This window comes from Acyrthosiphon pisum, chromosome X (genome assembly GCF_005508785.2).
Source record: "Acyrthosiphon pisum isolate AL4f chromosome X, pea_aphid_22Mar2018_4r6ur, whole genome shotgun sequence".
NCBI classification, from domain to species: domain Eukaryota; kingdom Metazoa; phylum Arthropoda; class Insecta; order Hemiptera; family Aphididae; genus Acyrthosiphon; species Acyrthosiphon pisum.
In genome coordinates this window covers 534,935-560,398 of record NC_042493.1, presented here as the reverse complement: position 1 = coordinate 560,398, position 25,464 = coordinate 534,935, and the positions used below count along the sequence as shown (strand labels likewise).

General features: G+C 27.2%; 1 protein-coding gene across 1 annotated transcript in view; it reads left to right on the top strand.

Annotated features, from left to right (window-relative positions):
• Positions 1-25,464, top strand: part of LOC100163607 (mucin-22) — a 300,159-nt gene that overhangs the window by 206,301 nt on the left and 68,394 nt on the right. The window contains exon 2 of the mRNA XM_029485815.1: positions 7,264-7,393. Coding sequence (XP_029341675.1) covers positions 7,264-7,393 — 130 coding nt within the window. The remainder of the gene's footprint in view (positions 1-7,263; positions 7,394-25,464) is intronic.

The following is a 25,464-nucleotide window of genomic DNA, read 5'->3' as shown; positions in this document are numbered from 1 at the left end:
ATAGTTACTATGAACATAAACAAGTTAGAAAGGCTAAATCTGCAATCGTGCTAAATTCCCAGTTTCTAAATGTATTTTTATGCAGCGCAATAACTAATATTTCCATAACATTAACAATTAAAAAATAATTATTTGGTAACTTTTATATTTTGGTACCTATTATTTAATATTAGATACTAGGTATGAATCTACATCAAATACTAATTTTTTGATATTTTTTTTTTAATCTTGGGTAGTATGATTTTACTTTTAATATAACCACGGTTAATAGTTATGCAAACAATTATAACTATGTACTAGTCACTATAACAGACGGGCGGACACAACAAAGAAATGATTATAAGGTGTTCTAAAATTATGTTTAGAAACCTAAAATTACTCATTAAGCTATAACTAATCTATATTCAATAACTTCTACTAGAAATAAGGACTATAAAAATTGTTTGTGAAAGGGTCGTAGACCTTAATAATGATGATATATGTGACCATATTCATGAATGGATATTTTTTTAAGGAAATTATTAGCGTGGTGTCTAAAAATGATTTTCATACTCGGTAGAGTGGAGCGTTATTCTAGTAATCTACTAAATCGACTAAAAAAAAAAAACTGCCACTGTATGCAGTGTGTACGAAATATTTGATTAGATCATTAAAAATGCGCGTATAGAACCGTATTTTAGTTTAGGTAAAATAACGCGCCATAGAGCTATTCAGAGTATACCTACGCCCCTTATAGCAAATGTTCTCGGTGTAAAAACCGAGGTGAAGATAGGTATAGATAGGTTAGACAATTTTAAATCGGATGTTTATGAACAACTAGGTACCACAAGTCCCATTATAGAGGTGAGCAGATTCCAGTTATTTAACTTTCCGCCCGTTAAACTTTGAGTTGGGTAACACAAATTGCATTTAAACCGATATACCGTATACGATATATAATCTATACATATTCGACCAATAATCTTTGATTTAATCATGCTCGCGACCCGATAAATACCTGCGTTCGGAGATCACGCATGCGCGTGGAAATTAATCGAATCAAACAAGCTACAACTTGAGAGAGAGGGTTAAACAGCAATAAAATACATTCCCCTGAAACGGGCTTTCGGCATTCCGGCAGTATAATATATAGACATACATTATTAGCACTTACTTTAAGCACCAGGAGAAAATTCTTTCACCGACATAACCACGACAGCAATACTAATTACCAGACACGCAGCACTATAAAGACGAAGAGGTTTTCAAAAATGAAAACGTCAAGTCAACACATAATGTGCCAACTTAAACGTTTTTCGCCTTTAACCAAAGAAGAAATCGCGTTGTCTCTAAGTTTTTTTTTCTATTAGAAACATCAAAAGCACGTTTTTCTATATTATGCGTAGTATATAGGTAGTAAAGCATTAGTTATAAAATATGTGGTTTATACCGCACGTGGCCGTCAATAAAATATAATAATATTATTATGATAACGTCGAATATCGACATCAATGTACCGATATTGCCTACTCGGAACGCCGTGTTAACAACATACAACAGTTGTATAATATACTGTAATAGTTACTATTAATTTATATAATATTTTTAGTAGTGCTCAACCATAAATCACAACATACATGTTTTCGGTCATAAACAAATCTCATACCTAATTATATTATTGTATTTAACTCGAAATTTGTTGTATGACATACTTTCCCTAACATGACCTAACTGAGGTAACTGAGTTTCAAGATAATTGTATCAAGATAAATGTATAAATAAAGGAAATTCCTAAAATATAAAATCATTCTTTTCAACATATTATAGATATTGATGTCAAACGAAAGAAATAATTCACTAAAACATAAATTATTATATAACTTTGGGCATATAAGCGTGGAAATATTATTTTTGAGCATAATTATTCCTCACGACGTAATGACATGGTTCAGAATATAATAATATATAATGTGGTCACACATAGTTTATGGGTGTGCATAACGAGATCAAATGAGTAAAATTAGGTACGATAATTCTGATGGAATTCGAATTATTAACGTGGTAACTGGTAACGGCGAGTAATTAAAACGCAGCACTCTGGCAAACCCTATTTTAATTGTGTATTACGTGCGGCCATTTAATAATTCTCCGGCGTGGCAAGACTCAGACTAGACGAATTAAATTCGACATTTGTCAAATAACGTCTCATTAAATTTCTTCTCTCCGTTCCGCAATAAATCGACGACAACGTCCGACGCAGAATTTGAAGTCAGAGGGGATCAACTAGGTACAAAATCTAATTATAAGCGATATTGAATATTGTCAGGCTAAAGGGAGTGATATTTTAATTTGGAAAAAACTTGTCATCGTTTTGTACGCTAGAGATCGGTCCACACCATTTTAAAATTAAATAATTTATGACAACGGTTTTTTTTTATCCATTAATTGTATTTTAGCAATTCGTATTTCAGAAGACCGATCGATTTACATAACACAAGCCAACACAGACAAACAAACAAAATTAAAACACTATGATTTGGAAAATATTCTCTTCCTGGTCGTGAATACATTTAGTTTTTCCACTATGAATGTACTTCTATTATCTAGCATGGACTAGTTCATTTTCCTGCGAAATGGTTTTCACAAACAATTTATGAGTGTCTGGCACCTCAATAACACTATAATCATAATATGTACTACTGCTTTGGAAATCATATATTTGCTATTGGCATTGTTAGGATTTACTTTATTGTAATATTGGACAATATTCGCTTCAGCTGCAAACGTTCAGAATCATAGGATATAATTACAATTTGTTTTCAAGTCATTTGAAGAGCTTGAGGCAAATTAACAAATCAACAAATTACTGTGCATCGCCTGCAGCAGTAGCTACGGAATAAAACGAAGAGTAATGCTTAATTTTCAAATACGTTGAGGAGAACGATAAATATATATATATATTGTATATAAATAAATTATAACTAACACTAATTCATTGTGAAATTATTCATGCTAATAATATTATCATCAGATAACTAATTAGGTACAAGATCGAACTAACAGCAAAAAATACATACAAAATTACTTGACACTTAAAATATGAAAAATAAAAATGCAGTCGGGTTTAACCATGATATACCTATATTATTCAGGTTTCAGTTAGTTCGGGTTGTATAATATGGGAATTTTTTATGGTTTTATTAAGGCTGTTACGGGTTCCGGCTGATCCGGGTAGTGTGAGGCTCGAAAAATTGCCTTTAATATTATACACAACCCCTTAAATTAAGTTACGCCTCAGCCACCATAATAATATACGATTCGCCATGGCCTGACACTGCACAATGACAATTTCGTATATTATATTATTATTATTATTATTATTATTATTATTAAATTATTAATAATAATATCATATGCGCGCGAGTAAAACGCGTTATTATCCACATAATGTTATTATACATGGATATTGGCGTTGGCGGTTTAGTCTTTGGGCTATTTCGGCTTTTACGACAGACTCTTGGCGCCACAATGTTTACTTGAGTCGCATATCTTTATAATATATTTATATAATGACAACAAGTGCGTTTCATTTCAATAATAATAATCATTATAGTTTGGATTAGATTTGATTTTTTTTAGTTCGCTTATTTTTTCTTATTTGTCAATATTGCGAAGCTAGGTCATTAAATGCATGTAGCAAGCAGGTTAAATATAAACGCAATTTAGAGTCTGAGTGGAGCGATGAATGTATTGATTTTACAATGACGTGAATTTTTTTAATTTTTTTTCATTGTTTAGTTGTTTAATTTTTTTTTGTGTGTCTGTCATCACTTTTTAGAGCAGTAAAAATCCTTAGATTTTCTTCAACAGTATCTTTTCTAAAAGGTAAGTGAATCTAGTGGTACTTTGGGGGTTCAAAAGTAAAAAATTCATTGAAGTTTTCAATAGCGCAAGGGAAAAAAATACAAATTTTGAAAAACAGGAATTTCGGTAAAATCGGTTTTCGACAGATTCGATTTTGGTTGTTGGTGTAACTCTATAACAAATGAGGTTAGATACACATGAGCTTTTCATTGGTTATTTATATTAGCATTTGATATACACGATAAGTCTATAACATTTTGATTTTTTTACGGACATTTTTTTAATTTCAAATTTTTTAGTTTTTTTTCTATGAATATCAATACAATTTTATTTGTTGGGTAAAAAAGTTTGAAAATTTAATATAAGGCTCTTAATATATTGTATCTATTGAAAAGTGAAAATCCATATTTATTATTTTTTTTTGTAAGTATTTAAAGTTTAAATCTTGACAATAAACCTAAAAATGACGAAAATATGCAAATTATTTTGTGTTAGAAATTCATAAAAAATTTTCTTTTTAAATCTTATATTACAAAATATAATACCAGATTCCTAATAAGTTTTTCTACCTTTATCGAAAAATAAATGTCTATAAGAAAGTTAAATTCAATTTTTATGAGCGTTTGAAGTTCATATTATTACAACATTGGATATTCACTCGATTTTTCAAGTAGTGATTTTCTTATTTTGTTGTAATTCAAAAATGAATAACCATAGAAACTTGAAATATATATCTATTTTATCAATTCCATTTACAATGGTGTTTGTTTATTTATTATTTATTTTTTTTTTATATCCACAAAATTTCTACCAGAAGGAGTGCTTCGATTTCAACATATAGTACCTTATCTTTTAGAAAATTGGATCAATATGGTACTTAAAAGAGGTCATTTTTCGATTTTATCAATAGTTATTTAATGCCACGAGAAAAGCCACTGAAAAATTACGAAAAAACGCTAAAAATGGGATTTCAATTTCTAACGCTTTGTTTATCACCATAGAAACGAATAAAAAATTATATATAATATTATAATACTAATTCAACTTACATGATAAAATAAATAATAACAATATAAATTATCTAGACTGACAAACCGTCTCCGCTCAGAATCGTTTTTCTTATACAATGATATTTTATCATTGAATTCAAGTATAATACAATCCATTATACAATGACCCATTTTTAATCTACTGTACAGCAGAGCAACATCTACGTACCTACTTTTTTAAATATTTTGACTTTTTTTTATAAGCATTTAAAGTTCGATTTTCGACAACATATTTAATTAAAAATGTATAAAATGTTCAATTTTCACAGCTAAAGATTGAAAATTTAACCAAAAATTAAAAATCTCAAAAATATAAAAATTAAAAACACAGTTTTTCTTATAGTTATTTTATGTTATAATTTGGACAAAATTACATATTAAATAACCAAGAATAACAATTTTAGTTATTTTTTTGTAGTTTTATAATATTAATTTAACTTACCGGTTACCGCATTAATAATAAGTAATAGCAATATAAATATAATATAAAATATCCACACTGACAAAACGTCTCCGCTCAGAATCGTTTTTCGTATACAATGATATCCTTTTTTACCATCCATTATACAGTGACCCACTTGTAACCTACTGTACAGCAGAGCGACATCCACTTGCCTGTCTTTTTATTTTGATTTTCAGACAGATTTTTTTAGTGGAGCATTTTTTACTTGAACGTTTCACACCATAAAAAAAAGTATAATCATATTTTTAAATATTATATTTTTGTATAACACTTAGGTATATATTCTAATAATGAAAAAAAAAGCAATAGAGTATAATTAAAAATTTAATTTATAATCAGAATGGTATGGAAATAAAATGTACCTATATAGCCAAAAAATAATTTTCTTCTAAATCTCAAGATTATGTAATCGTTTAGGTGAAATACGATCCCCGCGTATTCGATTAAAACACTAAAAAGACGATATTTTTCCTCTTAAATCTCTTGTAATCGTTTTATTCTCATCAAAACATTTACCCCGAATTACGGGACCGCGTTTAATGAATATTAAATTTATGGTAAAAAGCTGCCAATTACATAGGTATCCTATGCTAGTAATAAAAAGAAACCCCACAGTCAGTAGTTAGCTTGACTGTTATTTAAATACCTTGGATTGTAGTGTATTATATACTACACTATTTCCGTATCAATGTAGTCTCTTGAAACGCTTTTATGTTTATTCCTTATTGACGAAACGTCGTAAAAGAACTTTATGTAAAAACGTATCCATCGAATGAGTTTTAGAGGAAAAACACAAGTCACTCAATTTGAAGTGTACGATATGATTATTATGAGATCATGATGTAGGTATCCATTTTTAAAAATGGTTAGTTAGTTACATTTTTATGAAAATTAGATTATTTTTTGTGTATAAAATATCAAAATAAACACGTAGGTTCATTAATAATTCAAAATCTGGTACCTATATAATATTTTTGGAATATACTTTTTATAAATAGTTTTTTCAACGCTAAAATTGTATTCGAAACAGTAATATCCTATCCTCTTCGACATGTTTATTTGTATGAATTGTTGGTGTAACATAATTATTTGTAATTACCTACACAACAAAAATGCTGAAAATGAAACTATCTGTAAAATATTTTAAATTAGTATCAAATGTATTTTAATTTTCAATTAAAATCATTCTTAAAATTTAGTTCGTATAATTCCTTAAAAAAACGACAGTGAAACGTCATACAAATAACTTGTTTGTATACAATATTGTGATCGGTTAATCGGACGAGAAAGTTAGTATCGCTATTAAAATAACGTCTATCCGATTATTTGGTCTAAAAATAGTTTTCCCTGTTGTAAACCACACAAGTATTATTAATTTTTTTTATTAAACATTCTGTCCGTGGCATCTGTGGCCATTGGACGTTACAATACATTTTAAAATATTTATGCATTACATAATACTAAAAATTGAAGGAACATATAGGTAATAATATTATAAGTAGTAACAGATCATAAGAGAAAATAAAATTTAAAAAAAATATTGATTAATTAAACAGGAATTAGATGTAAATTAGTATACATACAATTTACAATTTGTTAATGAGATGCGTTTCTGTTAGGAATTTAATGATTTTTAAGACGTTGATAGGTTCAGGATTGAGTGCTTCAGCGAGGTGCCATGGTTGGAAATTTGGAAATGTATTCTTTCCTTGGCATAGGTTCTACATTCGGTATTATTAATTAACTCATACCTATGTCCTATCATAATATTATAATAAATACTAATTGTATAATAATTATTGTTGATGTGTGTAAACTAAAACTAATATTATTTTATTTTATTATATTATTATATTTTTTCACTTTAATATAACCGTTTGTACTTACCGAAACCGATTTTTTTTCCAGGTGAACATCAGCAGTTCATGGTTATTGCCACAAAACGAGTTTCCGGTTTTCTATCGACATTTCAGAGACAGAGTGACATGGTTCGAAGCGGACGCTGTATGCCAATTTCACCACGCTCAACTGGCCACAGGTAAGAGTGTCGATGCTAACAGATTGAATTAAATCGATCGTTCTTTCTGTATTATATTGTAAGGTGTATATATATTGTCGAATCAGTCGTCGGATAAATAATGTTTAAAACAAAAACGCACAAAGCCGACCTGCAAACGACGTGTATTACCCACGTCCGATGTCGGTACCTACAAAGTTTTTAAAATCTTTTCCTCAGCTATTATACCCATGTCGATGTTGAACGAACTGAATTCAATCTCTACAATACAGTTGTAGTCCAAAGTTGTCAAAGAGAGAATATTTTTATATTTTCAAGAGTAGAACGTCCTCCCAATTTTTTGACGACGTCTTTATCTCTCTTCCCAGGCCATTGTCAACGCGTTTTGTTAAATTACAGCTAATATCAGATAATATTCATGGTTGATTTTGTTGTTTTCTGGTGTAATTATTTTTTCATTTAAAGTTGTATCAATACTCGTGTATATATGAAACACTTTCAGAACATTCAACTGATTAAACAAAACTCTTAACGAAGAATATAATTTTAGCCAATTTTATTTGTTTTCTTCGAGAAATATAAATATACCTACACATTTTTTTTTATATTTTAAGACTGCATAAAAATATATTAAAATGCTTTAGGACTGAACGAATTTAACAACTTACTGAAACCCCAAATACGCCGAATGTGGTTTTTTTCCAAGACTCTTGCCAAAAATATTTTTTGTATAATGCTCTAAGCACAATCTAATAATTCATATTTTAAGAAATTTCTAAGTCGTTGTGCAATTTTTTTTTAACTACTTTTTGTGCAACTAAATACTATGCTACCTATAGATATTTTCGAGCCCCTTACGTGACGGAGAAAGAATTAAACTATACAATTTTACAACAAGATATTTAGAAATTATATAATATCTCCTTATCTTTATTTCGTCCCACAAATGTTACATCTACTCTCTTAAATTTAAACTCTTTTAACTTCATTGAAGTATGACATTACTCATTTGTATGGTTCTGAATTTCACTCTTCATCGAATATTTCAATACAATTATGAAAAATATATATTTTTTTTCTGTTATTTTTCTTGATAAAATAATTTTGTAAATATATATATTTTAGTAGATTATATAGGCATAATGTATTAATATTATATGAACTTAAATTGCTATTTGATATAAATAAAAATTAACATCTATTAAATTATTAATCGGGATGTGTTCATTGTATTAGTATAGCTTAAATATTTGATAATTGTGTAAAGTTAAATAGGTACATACACTGTACATTACGATATAACTTCAATACAATTGTTTATTATAATTTAGGAAATTAGAAAGAATTCTTTATATACTTATACACATACTAATAATTACAAAATGTAGATTAACTTTTTTATACTGACTTAAGTTAATATTTTTTTCCATATTAAATTTTAACTTATTGAGTTAAATTTATAATTTGTTACTCTTAACATCTTGTGTCCTCTTAACTTAACTTGTGTTAATTATTTTCATTAACTTGCCCACCTTTGATATTAACTATAATATAATTAATACTGATTAGTAGGGACCGGATTTATATGCAAATGTATATACGTATTGGAATAAGCTTTTTGAAATTTGATGAGAATTGTCTCCGATTTAGATCATTCTTATTAAAATAACACGAACTGTATTTTGCATATTTTGCATATTTCAACGTTTTTACCTATTAAACACATATTTAATGCATATTATTATTTATAGCACATATATTTGTTTTTCGTCGTATTTTCACGTTCACAGCCACATAATATCGATAATATGCCAAAAATAGATGATAATATACATAAATATACATATGCATATATATGTATATATTATTATAATATCAATATAAATAAATTCGTTGTTCCTATAATAGAGTTCAAGTGTTCGACGGAAGCCAATCAGGGCTAATATTTTATAGATTTAAGATAAATTACGTTAAATGGTGAAGAACTTAGTGAAGATGACAAAAATATACTTTTTTATAATATTAAAACCCTTATATACCTCTTTTATTACTTAATTAATTAATACTTATTTTTTACATAATTTTAAATAAAATGTTTTCGATTCAATTTTAAGTGCATATTTTGTAGCGTATTAGAGCATTTTTAGAAGCATATTTTGCGGTATTTTTGTGCATATAAAGCCGGTCTCTACTTATTAGTGGTTATACATAGTGTGCATTGTTCAGTAGGGCCCATTATCTACTTGAAGAATAAAATAAAAATAATACATTGATTGAATCAGTTATTTACGTTGATAGCCGTGGTTCAGAAATTACTTTTTTGATTGAGTATTTACATTTTATATTTATAAGTAACTAATAACACTACCATAACACAATATTGTTAATATATTATAATTCTAAATAATTATTAAGTAAAAAATTACTAAACATGGACTTATCATCTATAAGTTACAACATTTTGTGTAAAATATTTTTTTTTAATTTTAACTCTGATTGTGATTTTAATCTCTTGTGATTTATGATTATTGTGATTTTTAATAATTATGACTATGTATTTGATATATGTTTTATTAGAACGTCATATAAAATAAATTAATAAACAAATAAAAGATTAAAGGTACCTACTAAACAGTAAACAACATTTATTAAACAAACATAATATCTTTATTTTAGATTTAAAATGTGTTAGGTATGTATTACCTATAATTTATGATATTATAATTTGTTATGCTTATGAGTTATAACTTTGTCAAGTTAGTAGTTAAAGGTTCATTAATAAATTGTTTTATACGATAAAAATAATTTAAAAAATTTCCTCTCACTCCAAGTATAAACAAAATAATATACCTAATTAGATATTAAAACAATTGTTTTTTTTTAAATTTATTATATATTTCACATAATTGAAAATGTTCATGACATTTTAAAGCCCTAGTCATTGGACTCATGATTATGGCCATTTGAAAATAACTTATATCTAGTTACCATGACCCGACAGTGTTAGTGTGTTAGTTGAATACCAACAACCATATAATATCTGACCAATGTCACTATTTTCACCCTTGCCAAATAGGTTGTATCGTTCAACTCGTAACAGTCCTATATACATGGATATTTTGTAACGCATATGAATGGAAACAGTTAACGAGGGCAATGGTATTAATTCATGTACCAGAAATAAAAAAAAAATATAAACATTTATATTCGTTGATGAACAGACATTAATCAAACGAAAACCCAAATAATTTAAAGGACACCACTATTTATTCGTTTATTCCGAGATGATTATCATACAGTATTATGTTTTGAGATTTGTATATAATTTCATTTTATTGTGTCGTTACAACGCATTTCCACATCTAAATGCACAGGAAACAAATTGTTGTACAAGAATTTCTCCCCAGAGGATTCCCACTAATTTCATCGCATTCGTTATTATTTATTAGTATTTTTACTGTTATTGTTTTCATTTTTCCATTAAAATTCATTTCGATGAAAATAATTTTGCAAAAACGTCAATTTGCACGCGCTAAGCTAAATTACCATTAGTTCCGAAAAAAAATGTCGATCGCCTATGCCGTCGGTGCATAATGTATGAGCCAGGTGAGTCACCGGGTTGAATCATTTTTATTTTGGTCAGCCTAAAGCCCAGAAACTCGGAGCAAAGCGTTTCCTCTCAGGTCACTACGACCCCTAAAAATGATAAGTAGGACATACGACACGATTTACAAATTATTCAATACCTAATTAAATAATAGATTTGTCGGTACAACGTTATATTTCCGTGCAAACCGATAATATTGAATAGTTGTGAACAATTTGAGTGTACACATGGAGTTTTCTAGGGACTTGAAAAAATTATAGCGGATGATGAAATGGCATTTTTTACATAATACTTATAATATATGATGCATACCATATTATATTACAAAATACCGATTTTTAAAAATTATAATTAGTATACTCAAAGTACCAACAACTAACAAATCTAAGACACGAATTCCAACCGTATGACATTCAAAATAAGGGCCCCTGGGTTAGTTTTAATTTACTTTTGAAATCGTAACAATGTGTTTTTTAATATTATTGATACCTATATGTGATAACTGGCCAGTGGTATTTTCACTATGGACAAGCAGCCTGGTAAAGAAAAATTACACAATTATTTTTTAATTATAATTTAAATAAATAATAATGCTAACATTAAGATAAATTAATATTTATTTTTTTTTTTTTTACAATTTAATATTTAAATTAAATTTACAAGTTAGTCTTGAGATACCGCGATATCAACATGATAATATCGTTTATTTACATCATGTGCTGGTGTATTTTACTCCAAAATAATTATCTAAATGTTTGTCTCGACTACAGGCATCATATATTATTTTGCATAGGTATTCATTATAACTCTGAAATTATGATTATAATTGGTTATATTACCAATAATGCAATAGCCAGAGAGCCTACACTATCACTTCCTTCCTCGTTAAATCCTCTACCACTATAAATCATATCAATCACACACAAATAAATCGATTTATGTGGACTTTGATTTCTAAAGTTCTCGATAAAATTTAATCATTGAATAAATAAAAATTTTTTATCGATAAAAGTCGACAAAAAACAATACAAATATTATGTATAATATTAAGCCTAATATTTATATTTTGTAGCCTAACACATTATTATAAAGTTACCTAACTATATAAGTTTAAAAACCAGAATCTTTTCTAAAAGTCGTATACATAGTTCATAAAATATACTATACCTAATATTGGTTAACCGAGTAGGTGTCCTATATAATAAAACTAAATTAATTTTAAGGATGTATATGTATGTTAGTGCATACATTCAATTTTAACCATTCCTAAAACCTTTAGGCACCTTTTAATTTGTATAATCTTTTATCATAGTTTTATTGTCCACTTGCACACAACTTCGAAAAATAATAAATAGAAATACTATAGAACGAAATGTCATACATAAATACACCACTAGACCACTATGCACTACTTTATAAATATTATTGCAAATTAATTATGTTAAAATAATTCGATGCACTTTTATAGGTAGGTACGAGTAGGTACTCCAACCAAAGGTATTTAAAAGTTTCGATGTTAGTACAAAAACTGTACAAGCCGTGCAAAATACATATTATATTATATTATGTTAAGTACATTTTTTCTTTCGATGATATCATAAAAAAACTGTATTATTCATAAAACAAAAAAAACGCATAATAATATATTATGTTATGCAGATTAATTATTATTACGCATTATATTAATTGTGTCTACCTATATACATTTTATTGTTTCATACGTACAACGTGAACGACCGCGTTCTATTCAAAATCCCCGCTTGCAATTAATTAGTTGCATAAACAATAGAATAATTTATAAATATATTAAACACTGCATTCTCTATCTTGTTTTTTATTTACATGTTTAAGTTTCACGATGATCATTTTTTTACGACGCTGGTTTGCATTTATTTATTTTTAATTGCAATTTGTCTAATTTAAAATTCTACGTCTATTTAAATTAGAGTTTCACATGATTTAAATTTATTCATTTCTAAATATTTGACTGCATTAACATTATTTTAAATAAAATTATTAATTAATCGATGAAATCGTATTTTAGTTCACATTTTTTTATAATTCGACGATGAACAGTTTAATCACATTTATTAGTATGTAAATTTTATAAATTATACAGAGTGCCAATTTGTTTCAAATGTTTTATTAGTCCTTTATAACTTGTTCATAAACACATTATATTTTAACTTCCCTATACATATAATATGAAGCATAAAACCCTGATAACTGATTGCGTCCATATGAAATTCTGAGATTGTAGCATCTACTTAACCATATACTATTGTAACAAATTTTTTTTCTTAAACGTTTTTTTTTTTTATTTTCGATGGTTATAAAATGTAATAGCTATAACTAAATATGTACATTATTTTTGTATTGAAATGCCAAGTTATTCAAAATCAAAATCAAAACGTCTAAAAAAAAAAAAATACGAATATATCGATTTCCCAATATAGTTTAAAATAAAAAATAAATGTATAATAATATGACCTTTAAACCATCTACATGTTTAAATATTTTTAATTAAAAAAAAAGATTTGAAAACTTTTGGAATACTTATTTTATTTGAATGATATGCGTTCATATTAAATTGTATAAAATAAATGGAAAAATCATTTTAATCGTATAATCTAAATAGTTTTCTTTCACTTCATTCACAGAAGTGTAAAATTACAATGCTAATCAACTTAGTTTTAAATCCTTATATTTTTTTTTATGTATTTTAAACAGAATTCATCTAAACAATTCAAAACATTTATACAATTATTAATAACTAATATGAATTTTCTACAGACTTAAAATATTCAATATTTTATCCGCAATTTTATGGTATCTTCATTTATATGTGTTCTTATAATATGATCAGTTATTAATTGGCTTGATTACCACTTCGCAAACTTCGAGTTATTATTATGCAAGACTTAACGATTTTAGTGGTTAAAAGTTTAATCTGCCGAATCACTTCAGGTTTCAAACTAACTTTTAACTTTACCACGAAAAAAAATAGTTAAAATGTATATTTAATACTATCGAGTCCTAAATTACATGAATGTAAAAAAAACTTATTCGTCTTAAAACCCGTCGCAATGCCAGCTTTGATATATATTATGATTTTAACGTGATTACAATAAAATTCTATCGTCCTAAAATCGAATATTTTGTTGATAGGACATTTTTAAACACGGTTAAAGATGGTTAGTCATCCAAAGTAATGTACTTTTGTATAATGCCCAAAAACATTAATGACTGTTATTTATTGTCCATTAACAAAAAAAAAAAAAAAATATTAATACTTTTATACGAGCCATTTTAGAAAGTCCACTTATCAAAAATATACAAATTAAGAACAACCTAGTAAATTATGATAATATTATACAAAATATAAATTGATACTTAATGATTACTTGTGTGTACACAATTACGCTTATACACAATACATCGTATTTATTTCCAGCAACTTAATTAAAATAAATTAAGTTATATCAATTTCATGTTCGAGCAATAATTGGCTTACTCTCGAATCTCATTTTTCTGGGACATAGCAGTAGAATCAAGCATTTTCAATAACATAAAATCTAGAATGATCTAAACTAGGTATATTCGAAACGCTAAATACGACGTGATGTTTAGTTCGCAATGTGTGTTATATTTTAATTAAGAAACATGTGAAACAAGCAACTGCACAATGGCACGGGATTTCCCTATCTATTATCATGGATAATTAACCCATAAAAAACTTCAACAATAATCTAGATAAACTGAAGGAGTTTTCCATTAGAAAAATTTTTGTGTGAAAAAATTAGTGAAAATACACAAAAACCTAAGTTTAAATCACGACATCTTACTGGGTATCTTACAAATAATATAGGTATACATTTTCTTTGTTTATTCATATTTGATGTATTTATTGTAAATTTATAACTTTTGTAAAAACATTTGGTACGTTGAAACAATTAGTTAAATAATAAAAAAAAAACTTTTCTATTGGCAAGCAACGTGTAAGGAAGGTGAACAAAAAGAAAATTTTACTTACACGTAGTGGACTTGGTTTTATCGAAAAATCACCAGGGAAACGCGTCTGCTTAGTGGAAAGCATTAAAGTAGTAATAGGAAGGATATTTTCAAATAAATACAACTAAATATATTTTCAATAATATCTCAAGCGTGGTATTATAATGTAACGTTACCGAACGATGAAAATGAGTTGATTTTACAAGCCATTTCAAACAGAAAACGGAAATAAAAATCGGACGGCAACTAAATAGATGTATACGTCTTATATTGTTGTGGCGTGATAAAAAATTACTGTCGATGGTTTTTTTTTATCATCGCGCAGAGCTAACTTAGTTGACGTTTTTTATCGGACTAAACGCAAGAGAGAGAGAGAGAGAGAGAGAGAGAGAGAGAGAGAGAGACCGTCATAATAAATATGATATTATAAATTAATATGGTTATTGTTATTATGCGCCGTTTGCTGCCGGAAAAAAACGGTTGGTTTTTCTTATTCGATCGAGATAGTGTTGGCGTTTTGTTGAAAACGCGAATCAGGAAATTTCGAAGATTCCATCGACAAATACGTACCTATATTATATTATAAAGCGAGATGATGTTATATACTGTCGCCACCACACTTCAGAACCCCGCCGGACGGTTTTTACATTTTTCTTTTCTTTATTTATTTATTAATTTTTTTTCCCCCCGAACATAATTTAGGCGATTGTCAATCAGTAATGGAATTTACCGTCGTCGACTGCGTGTCTCCGGCATCATCGGACGCCGCCGCAGCGTACGACAATAAATTTATCTCGAATATCCTGTCCGTAGCTCATAAATATCGTGATAAACGACGACGGTTGTATGGTACTAAACACTACCCCTACGCGAGAGGGGGTGTTCAGTCGGTGGTGTTTTATTTTTTAATAATCGGCCGGAAAATCTATTCATCTGCAGTGCCTCGTGTCAGATGTATTGGTTTGCGCGCACACCAACACACGCCAACGTTTATTAATCGGAAAGGTTTTAATTTTACGACATGCCATTAAAACGCGTACCCGAAATTGCAGCACGGTAATGTACATTCGGAATAATAGAGAAAAATGTTGTACAAATAAAATAATATAAATGGTAAATATTGCCATATCGTATAATACTATGGAAGTTTCGTCAAAAATAATAATAATACCGAAATCGCTATCAGTATGAACCGAAACGGATGCAGTAGGTACCTATAGGCTATTATATAAGGTGATTCTTTTACCATGGACCATGAAACACTCATAATTTTAAAAAGTATTAATGGTTTTGAAAAATATATTTTTTCACATAGATTCAAGTTGCTAAAAAAACAACGTTTCTATTAAAAAATCATATTTTTAAATATTTTTCATCCTTATATTTTGCTTAAGTTTTTACTTTTTTGAATGAAAACATAGTTTTAATTTCGTATTCCAAAGCAGAATATTTTTCCAAGTATTTTGATTCATAATTATCGAATTTAGGGCCGGTAGTTAATGAGGTATAAATATTTAAAGTTTAGACAAGCGGAGTAGTGGTCAAACATTTTGCGGGGTAACCCCGTACCACTCTACTCCGCCTAACTAAACTTTAAATACTTATAGCTCATAAACTAGTCGTCCTCAATTCGATTTTTATGTATCAAAATACTTAGAAAAATATTCTGCTTTTGAATATGAAATTAAAACTCTATGTTGTCATTCAAAAAAGTAAAAACTTAAAAAAAATACAATTTTGTAATAAAAACGTTGTTTTTTTAACAACTTGAAACTAAGTAAAAAAATATTTTTAGTGAGTTTTTCATCATAAAAGAATCACTCTACCTATATAGGTAACCAAATTACCAATTACCTAATAATTATTATCAGTGTATCGCGTGCATATTAAAATATCGTATGATTTTAACTAGTTTGACCTCACAGAGTTGAATAATATTTAAACGAAATTGTTCATGTAATTTTTTACCATATCAGCTGAGGATAAAGGATGAAATATGGATAGTTTTTCAAATTGAACACACAGAATCTGATAGTTTGTGGTTCCTACCTACTCGGTACATGACAATGCTACCTCGACATATTTTATTGACGTGGAGTTAAAAATGTATATTTATTTTTAATTCAGTCATGTTGACTTTAAATTAAACAACGAATAATCAAATTACCTATTTCAAAGTCCAATACGATAAAGCTGATTCGCAAGCCTTTCAAAAACTGAACGCTATTTAATGTTTGTATTTACCAATTACCAATGAATATAATTAGAAATAAACAGTGATATACAGATATACAGAATTAATTGTATTTCAAAGTAAAATAAATAAAAATCCAAAGGTACTGCTATCAACACTTTTATATTTAATTTAAAAATTATTTTTAAAAGTACTGGGAATTTTTTACTCCAACAATTATGATTAAAGCTAATACATGCTAATGCATTACGATAAAATTCTTCACAATATAAAAATAAAGACACTGGTTTGAGATTTAAATCCTGTAACCGTGTTTTGAGTTCGTGAATATCAGTATTTATTATATTTTATACTTTGAAACCATTCCGCATAATTCAACGTAACCATCTATTTTAAATGTATAAATTTTTCTTTTCGGGTCGAAACATAGATGCTTTAATAATAGTTGAATACAATTTAGAACATTAAAGTTTGGATCAAACCATTATATTTATTTGTACAAACACATCGTACACTGCGCAGTTATATTAATTCGTTTCGTACTAAAATAGTAAAAAATGCGGTATAGAAATTTTATGTTGTGCTTTGTGCAATAGTATAGTGCTTTTATGGCGACTAGTTTTTATTTTTCGGGAACTCTTTTTTAGGGCGCAGTAAAAGGCATGAATAGTTTTGTGATAAGTCCTTTTATGGATTGGAAATCGAACACGAGTACTTTAAGCGGGTAATTTTTAAAATTTCCCAGTAGTTAGCGATAAAATCGTGAAATCGTAAAAAAAGTGAGAAACGTAAGCAATGCTAGCTGGAGGTCATGGACGATTTGTTTCGAAAAAAAATCGTCAGTAACTACCGAATATATTCCGGTCGCGTTTACTATAATATATAATTATTATTTATTATGTAACGGTCAGTGCTGGTCAATTATTGCCTAAAATATTATATTATTATTATACTGAATGACTCACCGAACACACTCACCAAATTGTCTTTAATAACCCAGTTATTCAAAGTCTGATTTTGGATTTATATATATATTTACTTAAAGACCATATTTTCAAGCTTTTGAGATTGTTGTTCTACTTAAAGAGTAGTTTGTTTTTATATTAACACTGTTAAATAATGTCAATGTACATTGTTTTTTTTCATTATTTTTTCAATGCCTGTACTAACAATGATACACTGTCAATATTTGCATTAATCAAACTAATTATCAGATCCGTTTTCTACCTTAGATTCAATAAAACATTAATCCCCTTAAATCATTTTATATTATATTTTACTTTTTGTATATTTATTTACGATGTAATAAACTGGCATTTTATCAATCCATATAGGTACGTAACAGAATTTATATCTGGAAATTAAAACTATCGAAATTAGTGCCTTTATAATGACCAAACGGGCTATGACATTTTAAAGTAAAATGTGGTCATTTTGGCTTCATCCGTAATTTGTTAATTCCTGCGTCATTTTTAAATGATTTTTTCAACAGAAAATGGTAGTTTTCATGGTACATTTTTGAGAATATTTTTTAATTTAAAGTCATTATAAAGCTCAATAGTAATAGTGGGACAAAGGTTACCCTGCTAAATCCTGCTGCACCGGCACTTCTCTGCTCATTCAAACTTAAAATACTTATAACTAATTAACTATCTACTGGTTCAAAGAATCGTTTTTATATTTAAATAAAATATTCTACTTCGTAATAAAATATTAAAAAAATAAAAAATGAAAAGTCTTGAAAGTTTTATAACAGTAAAAAAATGTTTGCTAACCATTTCAGAAACTGTGTGTGTATTATAATTGTAATGACTTCAAATGATACCAAAAGATATGCTTTCAAAAGCGTTTATGTTTTTCAAGAAATATGCTGTTGAATAATAAAATAATCACCTCATAAATAATAATATTCCTACGATTAACGATTTTAAAACCTATCAATAGTGTACGATTGTATGAGTATAATGCACATAAATATATGTGTAATATATGTGTCACATAAGACATTTTAACCTATGTTTTATAATATTATGTATAATATAGGTATACATAAGACGTAACAAATATACAATATACATGGATTACATACTCAGGTTAGGTTAATGATGTAAATTTTCGTGAAAATTTTCAACATTTTATAATTAATCATATTCATTTCTTATCAAATAAATCTTTTGATATTATATAGTTGTAGTATATTTAACCTTCATAATTATATTTTAAAATATGTACTTTTATTACCATTTACCCATTTTAATATAATGTTGGAATTATTCAAATGAACATAATAATATAGGAAATTCAAAATACAAATCATTAAATATATATAATATATACCTATATCAATATATAATATTTAACTCGGTAATAAATGTGCATTTTTATCTTTTATTAAAAATGTTGTATTTTTACTTTAGTATAAATTATGAGTGTATAATCGTTTTGTTACAATTATTGATTTTTCAATTTTTAACGGAGGTAATTTATTGTTTGAGTCACTTCCTCAATTTTACCCAAATTATATTTTTTTTTATTATAAGAGTTTAGTTTGATTCGGACGTTATACTTGTTACAATGTAAATAAAAATGAAACAGTAATTTTATAAAGTATTTTAAATTTTTAAAACTTTATTTAAACTTAAAATTAATTAATTTAAGAAAAGTACAAAAAAAAATAATTTTCAAAATTTTCAAGTTTTTAAAGAAAGTTGAAATTTTCAGAAATTTTCAATAAAAAAAAAAATTTTCAACTGAAAATTTTCAAGCTTACGTCTCTAGGTATACCTGGTAACTATAGCTATAATATTATATATTATTATGTTCGATTTGTTTTTATTATTTGTTTGTCTTTGAAAAATGTTTTTCTCACACAATGTATTTGTTTTATTTGTCTCCGGCGACGATGAATCGCTATACCAATGCGCAGAAACTTTAGCTTCATCAGCTATTTTTGAATGTTTGATATATTTAAGCATACGCATATTATTGGGCTAAGGCATTTGCATTTTTTTTTTATATAATATGTTTATATTCGTTGCTTAGTGAGCATAAAATGTGTTTCGTCTTTTGTCAAACTCGAACACATTTTTTTATCGCAATATGATGCGATTTTGGCTTTAGAGCAACATTGAACTGGTTTTCATAATTTTTACATAGTTTTAAGAATATTTTACTCGATATAATATAAAATAAAAATGTATTTTATTATATTTAAATTTTTTCAATGGAATTTTAAAAATTATAAGTACAATTTTTAATATTATACTCGCAGTGCATTTTTTTTATTGCAATAATAGTTTAATGGCCTAAATGTATTACTATTGCTATTAAACTATGGCTATTAATATTAGTATAACACCATCACATGCACCGAAACGGAATTTCTTTTGTGGGGAAAAAATGTACAATTTTCGACTTCAACAACTAGAGTTGGGGTAAAATATCATGATTATTATTACGCTACGTTTTGTCCGATGACAACAATAGACCATAATAATATATTACATAGACCCACGATATTGCAGAACACTGTCGTACCTATATCTAATATTATATAGGAGATATTTTTTCCGCGTCTACAACACTGCTCCAATATATAATTTTGTCAAGTTCAAATATATTATATTATTATAGTGTACAAGGTGTGGTTTTATAACGGCAAACCCTAAATATTAAAATGTATTAAAAAATTATCAGCTTTTGACATTTTACTTTTGGTTTTTAATAATATATCAAGAAACGTTCAATACTAACATTTCACATTACACTTAATTATTACAAAAAAAATTTATTTGATACGTTAACTAGATTGTTTGTATCGATTTTAAATACAGATTAAATTAATAAAAATTTAAATTTAAATAACAAAGATGTACTATGCTAGTTAATATTTCCGACTTTTTAACCAAAAAAATAAATACAAATTAACCAGCCAAATGGTGAAAATATTTATGAGGCTAATATTAACAACAAAATTATAGAAATGGTTAACAAGAAACTTTTCGAGTTTTAACTTAAGAAAAAAAATACAATTTATCTAAATTCATAATACATAATATGTAAAAAATATTATTTTGATTTTCTGATTTTTGTACATTATACATATTATCATCTATAGGTTAAATCAATATCAATTAACCTTTTCACCTTCTGATTGATTTTTTTATTATAACCTTATGATATCAAGAATGAAGTTTTAAACCACCATAAAGTAAAAAATATTTTAAAATCATAATTTACTTTGTTATTTAAGTTATTTATAATATGTATATATTATATATCATAGTTTAGCGAATTATAGTATGACCCTACTTTAAAAATTCATTATCATAATATAAAAGTATAAAATCCATATCAAAATAAACAATATCCTAGTGATATGCATATTTTATGAAAAAGTGAAGGGAGGTGTTCATGATGGTTATATAGCTGAGAATCAATTATATTAAAATGTATTAAATGATGGTAAATAAATAAAAAAAAAGGTAAATTACTGGTAAAAATTATTTATCATTTCTAAAATAATATTCTTATAATCTTAAACAAAATAAATTTGTATAAAAATCTTAATAAAATAAAATTTAATATTTAACATAATATGTCAATTTTATTTAGGATCCCTGGATATGTTTAAAACCTTGACCTATAAATTAAAATTCTTTATGTGTGTATTAAGGCATACACTTGAGAGGTATACATGTATTTACTCTAATTGGCGCCTCACAAGTGGAGTGATTGGTGGACACCATTGTTGTAATAATTACTCGTCTCTACCTATATGCGTTTTATATGCTATATGCATAAATAAAATTACACAATTGTGAAATAAAAATGGACATTGTTCTAAAAATATTTTTAAAAAAAAGTCATGTCATAGTCTTGCACATACTATATTCCATTTCGATACTGGATTTTTTTCGTACAAAGGGTAGGAAAATACATAAGTAGATTGAATTAAATATGGTATCTTATAGGTATTATCTTATATAAGGCTTTTTAAATATTTGGTATCCTTAAATACTTTTTTTTTATTCTATTAATTTTGTATTTTTTAATAACAGTTACTAAGAAAATAGTGTACATCGTCATTTAGTGGGTCACTTATGGTAATGGACGTGTTAAATTTGAATCCTATGACAAATCAATGCATACAAAAAATTATGCTGAGCGGAGAAGATGTTTTCTATTTCTAATAATAATTTGAAATATATAGGTATTTCATATTTTTGAATTTATTTTTAAGCCTGGTCAGCTGAAAGCTTGAAAATATAATAAAAGATTATACATACGTTTTTATTATTATAATTAAAAAAATTAAAAATACATAAGCATGATTTATTTTCGATTTTTTATTTTTTTATAAGCGTTAGAAAATAGTTCTAATTTTGACAAAAATTTGCAATTTATTTTATAGTTTAAGTATAACCAATATTAATTTGACCAACTAACCCCTAACCCGTTCCATAACCACTCTGCAAAATACTTACACTACTCGCATTATTTCCAACGTATTTTCAAAATATTCCCTGCATGACTAACTGGTATCGTCTAGACTCTGTATTATGATGATCGTTTGAGAGTTTCTCGGTAAAAAGCTTCACAGAAAGTATAATCCAGCAAGTGGGACGGGCTTTTGACGACTCCGTTGTGCTCACGGTGTACTTAACGTTTACCGGAACTTTGGCAGGTAATTGCTGCGAAAATGTGGTTGGACTTCGGTGGTGCATATAATATATATTATTATATCATATAACAGGGGTGGCCAGCGAGAAGAGACTTGCGAGCCACCAAATATATTAATAAAAATGGAAGAGCCAAGATGTAAACAAAAGGTCATATTATTATATATTATATTATGACCTTTTTTTTTTACATCTTGGCTCTTACGTTAATTTACGTCTAATGTTACGTTAAGATGCGAGCCTCAAAAGTCTATGACGCGATTCGGCCACCCCTGTTATATAATATCCATACCACGACCCAAAATCTAACCATTAACTACAGATCGGTCGGATCCCTTTCAACATTTTTCTTCGATTCCGTGCGTATCTATAAATATATACCTACACGCTCAGCTCACGAAATGTAATGTAAAAATAAATACAAGGCGAAAGAAAATATTATATATAAAGCTCAAAAGAATTTTTTTATTCGTGTAGTTGTGTGGGTGGTCGGACATAAACGCCGCACGTTACCTGCAGCCCGCTGGAGTGCCATATCAAACAGCCAGGTTTTATATTCTTCACGTATAGGGAGAAATAAGAGAAAAAAAATAATCATTTCGTTTTCCAACGCCTATGGTGATAAACATATCAAAGTGTACTCGCAATAAATTGATTTACCCGAGGAATCTGACCGACGAGACCGATGAGTATAAGAATAAATACTCAGCGATCACAATTTATATGCATGAAAAATAGTATTTTGAATAGGTCCCTGTAGGGAGATGATGACATAAATTATTATATTATAATATATTATTTAGCTCGAATATACCTGCATATTTTACTATAGATATTTTTCGCAGAACATTTCCACACAATTCGTGTCTGTTGCATACGAACTTCATCACTACAAATTTTATTTTACATCTCTCGAAAACATTTTTTGCCTTCAAATCTTATCCCTATATACGTCTATATATTTTTTTAACATATTTTTTCAGAAGTTTAAATTATATTCTTTTTCATGCTGTACACTCTATAATTTATTATAGGCAGATACCTACACATTATACCCTCCAATATCACATACACAGTCTATTGTAAAGTACCCGAGTAAAATTAATTAAATACTTTTCAAAATAATTATTACATTACTTTTGATCCTCGTTATAATATTTGATTTATGATTAAAATAAAATTATTAAACATTTATTTGGATATTAATTATTTATTTTATGTTTAATCATTAACCATTTATTCATTTTGAAGAAGTGTCAGGTCATTAAATAGGTACAAAATTACTGATTTTCATAAATTAATCAAATATTTAACGATTTTATTCTATTATAATATGCTTAGTGACTGGTTTAAAATTACAATATTATGATATATCACACGAAAATAATAAATGCCTGATCACATATTATTTTTAAACAATTTTTTTTAGTTTTTAGTTTTAAATTCCATGTAGGTATAGCTGTAATAACAAATGCGATATAAACCAAATTTAATATTTTGTCAAATATTATTTTTTAAATCCTCAAGTGATACATATATTATAGAAGCAATCAACCTAACTTGTGAATCCCGTTAAATGTACACACATTATTTTATCAGTGGCGTAGGATCTCGATTTTTTTTTTTTTTAAGCTTAACTATAACTACTATAAGACTCCTTCATGCAGCACAGTATGTTGATGCCAAGAATACATAATATTTTATACTTTTTCAGCAACTTCTTTACAAATAATTACAAACATATTATTTTAATACATTGTTACGTCTTATAAATGCGTTCACTGAACACTGAAAGCATTTTTAAATTTTCCTAAAATTATGGTGAGGGTTATGCCACTTTATGTTATGATTTTAACCAGTTAAAATTTTAAAATTCCTTGCACTGCTCGCGTTCCCAGAAAAATGTTTAAATTATGGCGAGCAATCATTTATTTAAAATTATCTTGTATACATTATTCAATAATTTTATATTTTCCTTACATGTTCGTTGGTGTAACGAGTACCTACCTAACAACCATTTAAAATTTAAATGAGTTGAGTGACGCAAAATATTTTTAAGGGCACCCCTTGCCACTTCACTCTTTGGCCTTTGCATATCTACTATATTCGCTCAATAATATACGATAATATAATCGTGTTTCGTATTGTTTCGTATGACAACATAGACAATAGTAAAAATCATACGATTCAATCATTGACAATGAGTTATTTAATTATCCGAGAGTCATATTATTCTTCAACGATTTTCCAATATCCTACTGCGGGAGAATTAATTTACTATTTTAATTATAAATTAATAATAAATAAATATATGTGCATTTATTTTCTAGAAAATATTATATAATTAATAATTATTATTGTATTGTATATTTAATTTATATTTATGCATTCGAATATTGTAGTGAAAATTATCTCGTCTCGTCTAAATTTAAATTCGATAGGTAGTAAATGTAGGTACTCAATACAGTCACACTTAACAAATTTGAAATTATAAAATATATAACTCTTATGACCGTTTGCATAGTCAAGTATGTGTGTGACATAAAACATGTTAAACTATGCTTTATATGTGACACATATATTCAATATGCATATTATG